This window comes from Gossypium arboreum, chromosome 5 (assembly GCF_025698485.1).
Source record: "Gossypium arboreum isolate Shixiya-1 chromosome 5, ASM2569848v2, whole genome shotgun sequence".
Taxonomy (NCBI): domain Eukaryota; kingdom Viridiplantae; phylum Streptophyta; class Magnoliopsida; order Malvales; family Malvaceae; genus Gossypium; species Gossypium arboreum.
Genome location: NC_069074.1, coordinates 90,444,408 through 90,452,190, shown reverse-complemented (window position 1 = coordinate 90,452,190; position 7,783 = coordinate 90,444,408). Strand labels below are relative to the sequence as shown.

The following is a 7,783-nucleotide window of genomic DNA, read 5'->3' as shown; positions in this document are numbered from 1 at the left end:
TCACGATTCGTATCGTAGTATATCGTTGTACCAAGGGTGGTCATCCTTTTCTTCTTCCTCGATGTTGTAATGATGGGCTGAAGCCTTATAAATACTCATCTGGATAGGTTTTACATCTTCTTTTTTGCTTACTTTGATCACAGAAGCTAAAGTAGCTAAGGCGTCAGCTATCTGGTTTTCATCTCGCGAGAGGTACCAGAAGGTGATGTCATCAAACTCTTAAATTAACTCAAGAACTAGCCTTCGATAATTGATCAATTTGGGGTCTCTCATCTCCCATTCACCTTTGAGTTCATAGATTACTAACGTAGAATACCCATATACCTCTAGATCATTGATCTTGCATTCTATGGCTGCACGGATACCCATGATGCATGCTTCATATTCCGCCATATTATTCGTGTAATCAAAATCCAATTTACTGGCAAAGGGATAATAATCTCCATTTGAGGATACCAGGACTGCCCCAATTTTGTTACCCACAGTGTTTGAAGCTCTATCAAAATTTAGCTTCCAAATATGTTTATCTTAAGCACCTTTTTTTTGGTTGCAACATACATCAGATCTTCATTTGGGAAATCAAAGTTTTGAGGCCCGTAATCTTCTAGAGCTCTACTGGCTAGAAAATCTATTATTGCACTCCTTTTTATAGCCTTCTGATTCACATAGATTATATCAAACTCGGAAAGTAGAATTTGCCACCAAGTTATTCTTCCATTCAAAGCAGTCGACTCCATCATGTACTTCAGAGGGTCTATTTTTGAGATAAGCCAAGTTGTACGGTACAACATGTACTGTCTTAGTCTTCGAGTTGTCCAGATCAAGGCACAACACAACTTCTCGATTGGCAGATATCTTGTCTCATATTCAGTGAATTTCTTACTGAGATAGTATATCGATCTTTCTTTTCTTCCTGACTCATCATGTTGACTAAGCACGCATCTCATGGAATTCTCGAATACTGCCAAGTACAGTATCAGCAACTTATCTAGGCTGGGTGGCATTAGCACTAGGGCATTGGACAAGTAATGTTTGACCTTGTCAAAAGTCTTTTGGCATTCCTCATCCCATACACCAGGATTGTGTTTCTTAAGGAGAGAGAATATAGGGTCACATTTCTCAGTTAGTTGTGAAATGAACAGGGTAATGTAATTTAATCTTCCTAGGAAACCTCGAACTTATTTTTGAGTACGTGATGGAGGCAGCTCTTGTATAGCCTTGACTTTGTCTAGGTCAATCTCAATCTGCTTTTCACTGGCTACAAATCCTAGCAACTTTCTAAACCTAGCCCCGAAGGTGCATTTTGCTGGATTGAGCTTTACCTGGAACTTTCTCAACCTTAAGAACAATTTCCTCAAGACTTGCACATGCTCCTTCTCTGTTCGGGACTTTGCGATCATATCATCGGCATAAACTTTGATTTCTTTGTGCATCATATCATGGAACAGGGTTACCATGGCTCTTTGATACGTTGCTCCCTCATTTTTCAATCTAAATGGCATCACCTTATAGCAAAATGTTCCCCACATGGTTATGAACGTGGTCTTCTCCATGTTTTCAGAATGCATCTTTATCTGGTTGTATCTCGAGAAGCCATCCATGAAGGAGAACAGTGAGTAACCTGCCGTGTTGTCTACTGAGGTGTCGATATGAGGCAATGAAAAATTGTCTTTTGGGCTGGCTTTGTTCAAATCCCTATAGTCTACACACATTTATATTTTTCTATCTTTTTTAGGGATGGGGACGATGTTGGCTACCCATTCTTAATATTTAACCATTTGTAAGAATCCAACATCGAATTGCTTCTTGACCTCTTTTTTTTTTATTTTCAGCAAAACATCGAGCCTCATCCTTTAGAGTTTCTGTTGAACTGGCTTACACTATTCCTTTATGGGAAACCGGTGTACCACGATATCAGTATTTAGACCAGGCATGTCTTGATACGACCATGCGAAGACATCTTTGAATTCTTGGTGTAACTCAATGAGGTCTCGCTTTGTCTTTGCGGTAAGACAAACTCCGATCTTCACTTCTTTCTTTTCTTGTCCACCTCCCAAGCTCACAATTTCTACTGACTCTTTATAAGGTAGGATTTGTTTTTCATCTTGTTCTACCATTCTCAACAAATCAGGAGATAGGTTACAGTCTTGATCATCTTCAAAATCCTGAGAATCCTCCATACACATATCTTGCTTAAAATGAGACTCTGAGTCAGTAGCCACATCGGTCATATCATTGATATCTGAAAACCTGTTATAAGGATGAAGGAAGATCCAAAGAACAAAAGAATCTAAGAATAATTATTTGTATGGTATGTGTATGAATGAAATGGAAAGAATAAAAGAACATTTGCCAAGTGGGACAGAAAGATGCATTGTTTTCATTGAAATAAAAATAGTGGACATATGTTTTTTTCACAAAAGGATTCCTATTACTCTCAGGCTTAGAGCAATAAGTGTGTTCTGAATATTACTCTGAAATGATCCTAAAAACTACAGGGATCTCGTCCACAGTCCAGTTGTTCAGAACACTTCCGAGGATATAGGAACAAATTCCTAATAGGTTTTTTAGTTCTCTTGCCAAACCTTCAATATTTTTAAAGAATTCTAACTCTTTATTATCCAACAGACTCTGTACTAGAGTTATGAATTCGACGCACTTTTGGATTGCATGCAATGAAATGTAATGTTAATGAATAGAAAATATGCATGCAAAAAGGCAGTGATTCTAGTTCGATTCCATTAGAACAACTTTACTAGAAAACAAGTTTCTTCACATAAAGCGGATACATATACGGCCTCGCTTTCACACTCAAAACCTTAACCTTTCCAAGAAACAAAGCTAATTCTCGGTCTCGATTCGACTCTGATTCAGATTTTATATTTTGAACGACTGGGGTCTACAATTGGTCAGCCACTTCTCGTACTCGGACCAAAGCTTCGCTCATAACGTGGTCCATATCTCTGACCTGGCCCTCTCACAGGCTGTCACATTTCTCTTGTTACCTTTTCTTGGACCATATTCGTGCGGCTGTGTTGTCTTCCACTTTATCAAGAAACCTATTTTCTATGACAAGCTTTTTATTTAGCAACCAAACGTGAATCAACACCTTTTTTATGATGAAAATGCCATGTAATCACAATAAAAAAAAAACAAAACAAGTCAGTACATTGCATACCAAGCTAGAATTTAAAGCAAACAAGAAATAATAAATAGAGCACCTATTCAGGTGACCACTACGGTTTGGTGTGGTTCTGCCTAGGGTAAGCTTTTAGGGCTCATTATATGCGGTTTGGTTCTAAAGTATGGGTACCTGAACCAGCAGATTCCTCGATCCTCACCCATTATAGGCTCATACGGACCGAGTTCAGTTTAGGGGAATGCATTTCCCTATGGCTATACAGAGATGAAAATCTCACGAAGACATAGGTACGGATGTATCCCGAAAGCGATCCACTATTTTATACGGAGGTGAAAACCTCATGAAGGAATAGTTTCTCACTCCCACTTAAAAGGGTATAATCGACCGGTTATGCGATGCAACATTCGGAGATAAACCAAAAGACTCTCACCAATAAGGCAAACATATCATTATGATAAGACCACAAAAATGACAGATGAAATGCAATGAAAGGATCATAAGTTTAAATCAAATTATCAATTTTCGACAAAAAGATAAGAAGTAATAAACTCGTGACTTGACTCTCTTATTTTTTCCTTAGCGGAGTCGCCAAGTTGTCGAAACCATTTGTTTGAAAATTGACTTTTATTTAAAAAAATGAAAATAGAGTCTCCACCAATCATTTTTTATGAGGTGTGATCGGGTTGCCTTGTAATTTGATGGTTTTGATAAATGGTTTACTAAAACAACGATTTTTGGTCTATAAACTTTGAGAAATGAGTTTGGGAGTCAGTTACGCAAAGGAAGGATTAGCACCCTCGCAACACCCAAAGTTGGTACCTAGTTCATTAATTAATATCTTAGTGTTGGAAGTTAAAACATTGAAAAGAGTTTAAAACACAATCCCTCTTCATATTAATTTTTTATTGAAAAGAGTTTAAAACACGATCCCTATTCATAGTAATTTTTTACTTAAAAAAATTGCTTGAACAAGTCGAAACAAACATTAAAGACTCTCTCGTCTCGAGATAACAAAATGTCACATTCCGTAAGTTAGGACACGACACCTTAAACCTTTGAGAATAAGCTTGCCTTTAGTTTTTATTTAAATCTCATGTATTTTAATTTTAAAAGGATATTAAGTTATTTAGGATCAACGAAGAAATTGAAACCCCGTAAGTTAGGGTATGACTTCTCGAATCTCTAAATACGAAACATTGCCTTGATTTTAAAAATTTTCTTTTTATGCATTAAGTAAAAATTAATGTAACACTTAAAATGGCATATATTTAATTTATTCAAGCATCGTGTGAAAAACGAATAAATATTTTTAAACGTGATGTTTAGTACAATGATAATGAAACAATGTAAGATAACTATATGAGTAGAACATTAAAATGGTAAATAATAAATAATAGAATACTATAATAATGATGATGTAATTATAATAATAACACCAAATAATAACAATAACAATAATCATATTAATTACTATTCTAATACTAATTAAATAATAAAAGTGAAATAAACACTAATAATAATAAATGTATAAATAAAGGAATAAATGACAACATAAATACAAGAAGAGTAAAGAAATAGAAGAATGAATGAATGTATAAATAAATAAATAAAATAAAACAGAACAATATACGTATAAAAATTATAAAATCTTGAAATTAAGCGAATAAAGGATTAAATGAAGATTAAAATAAAATTTAGATTCTAAATTATAATAAAATAAATAAATAAATATAAAAGGGACTAGATCGAAATTTGAATGGAATTTAAGGGCCTAAATTACAAAAAAATAGAAAAAGGACAAATTAAAATGCTCTGAAAAAGGAGTAGGGACCAGATAGACAATTATTCCAGGCCCTGGAACACGTGTCATCCCTTAAGCGGGTTCACAGCGGTCTAGGGACTAAATTGGAAATGAAAGAAAATAAAATGGGAAATTAAAAATAAAAAAATCGAGTAATAGGGCAAAGTTGAATGATAATGAAAATGCAGAAGGATCGAAACAATAATTAACCCAATTTTCCAAAGAACACGCGGATCTTGCTGGTATCCGGGTTGGATCTCGGGTCGACTGAAACGACACCGTTCAAGCATGGACCATTTTGACAACAAAACGAAATTAAATGGCCAAATAGAAAAGTAGAGTAGGATCGAATTGAAGCAAAGTGCAAAAGCGGAAGGACCCGAGAAATAAATATCCCTTCCAATGAAAACACGCAGATCTTGGGGGTCCTGGGTCGGATCTCAGGTTGGCCTCAAAACGACATAGTTTTGGGGCATTTCAGACCACTCCAAAACGGTGTCGTTTTGGCACCCTAAAGTAAAAACAAGGTTTCAAAAATTCATTTTAAACCTGTTTTTAAAAAAAATAAATAAAGACCCTTTGTTTTTTTTTCCTCTGAAATTGCCCCAGGGTCTGGCCATCATTTGTCCGCCATGGGCCACGGTGACTGCCGGTTGCCAGTAACGGTGACAACCATCTCCGATAGCCAGAAAGTTGCCCAAAACACATTTTAAACATCTTTTTTGTGTAGAACTTTGATTCAGAGTTGAAAACACTCGATTTAAACCAACCCCCCAAAAGAAAACAGACCCTTCGACTACCGACATTTCCCGCTGCAGCCTTGGCCGAATCCCCAATGTTTTGATGGCCATTAGGCTAGAAAGGGGCATCGACAATGGTTCGGAGACGAAAAGACAGGTAAAGGTTTTTTTTTATTTCTTTTCGTATAAAAAAGATAAAAAAAATCAGCCTTTTTTTGCTCTATATTTTGTATCTGATTTCTGTTTTTCAATTGCTTTTTTTTTTGTATATATTTTCTTCGTCCAAATACATTGATTTTTGGGCTTTTAAAGCCAATTTACATACTATATTTTACTGTTTTGCTACTGTTTAGCCACTGTTCTTTGCGTGTCGTTTCTTTTTTGCAGGTGGCAGAGGGTGACAGTGGCAGAGGAGTAGCGGTGGCAGACCTCGAGGCACGAGCGTGCTGATGCGGCTAGGGTTTCCTCTTCTCCTTTTTTTTTTTTGCTAAAAATAGTTTAGGTTTTGGGCTTGTTGGGCCATTAGGGTTTTTGTTTTTATTTGGGCTGTGGACTTTGGACTTTTATTTTTTCTATTTTGGTTTGTTTTTGTTTGGTTTTTTTGTTTGGGCCCAGACTGGATGAAATTGGGCTTTCACATACATTACAAATATTTTTAAGATATATTAATTTTTTTTATGGTGAATGGATATATTAATCTTTATACATATTGTATGGCCCAAATTTTGCCCGGGGCCCAATAAAACCAAACCCAAATAAACATAACCCAACTACCCAATTAAAACCCAATACAAACCCAAAACCCTTAGCCCAAAACTTAGCCCAAAACACTAACCCAACCCCCAAAAAAAAATTAGAAAAAGAAAACCCTAATCCCACCAACTCCACCACCCTTGTTGGCCACCCACCTTGGCCACCTACACTACTATGCCACCACTCCACTTGCACTTACAAAAGGAAGAGAAAAGAAAGATAATATAAAATAAATCATGTAACAAGGCTATAAAAGCCATCAAAACACAATGTAAAGGACCCTTTTTTTCATCAATACAAAGGAGAGACATTGAATAAAAACAATGACAATTCAAAGCAAAAAGAACAACGAAAGCAATTGAAATAGAAAGGAGGTTCAAAATCGGGCTAAGGTTTTCTTTTCTTTTTTTTTTCTCTACTTTTGAATCTATCTTTTCCTATACAATATATTAGATTATATCAAAAAAAAATATTTAAAAAATATAAAAAACAAAAATGTACCTTTTATATTTTCCGGCCACTGTAATGCGGTGGTCGACGATGGCGATGGTCCACGGTGGCGATCGGACTGAAACCTCGCGAGCAATGGCCATACCATGCGACCGAACCGCCTTACCCGAGATCCGCGTTTTGCTATAGTGGGTTATTTGCCAAATAAGTCCTTCCACTTTTAATTCAGGTTTGCAATCATTTTTGTTTATCTAAATTTGTACTTAATAATTTGTTTCATCCTCAATTTAATCCCTTTTATTATTTAACTATTTTACTGTTAAATTAGTTAATTTCATTATTTTGTTATTATTTGCGCTATTATCAATTACTTTTCATGTATATATTATATTGTTGTTATTATTACTATTATTAAATATTCTTATTATTACTATTATTTTTATTCCTTTTATTATTGTTTATTATCAATATTTATTATTATTGCTATTATTGCTATTATATCTTAATTTATATTCGTCTTATCTAATTTTATTTCTCTCTTTATATTTATGTTTATATTTTATGTATTATACCTATCTTTATATTTACGCATGAACATTACTATTCTACTATTGTCTTTTTTTTTATTATCTTCATTGGCATTTTACTTATTATCATTTTGTATCTTTATTAACGTTATTACTATTATTATTTCACTATCATGTTTTTCTTATCACAATTTTTATTATTTTACTGTTACAACTTAACGTGCTATTATTACTCTTATTTTTATTTTTATTACCATTATTGTTATTGTAATTATATCTATATGTATTTTGTTAATACCATTTATTACTATTTTATGTTTTTTTTATTATAAGTTTGTTTACTTACTCATATATTTATTTACTTAACCCG

At 34.4% G+C, this 7,783-nt stretch overlaps 1 protein-coding gene across 1 annotated transcript; it reads right to left on the bottom strand.

Moving 5' to 3' along the window:
- On the bottom strand, nt 1–2,117 carry LOC108481458 (uncharacterized). Its single transcript, XM_017784588.2, has 4 exons — nt 1,908–2,117; nt 559–1,088; nt 325–496; nt 1–171 (listed from the first exon to the last, which is right to left on the bottom strand). The coding sequence occupies exons 1-4, from the start codon at nt 2,115–2,117 to the stop codon at nt 1–3; spliced, it is 1,083 nt and encodes a 360-aa protein (XP_017640077.2).
- Between the last annotated feature and the right edge of the window lie 5,666 nt (nt 2,118–7,783).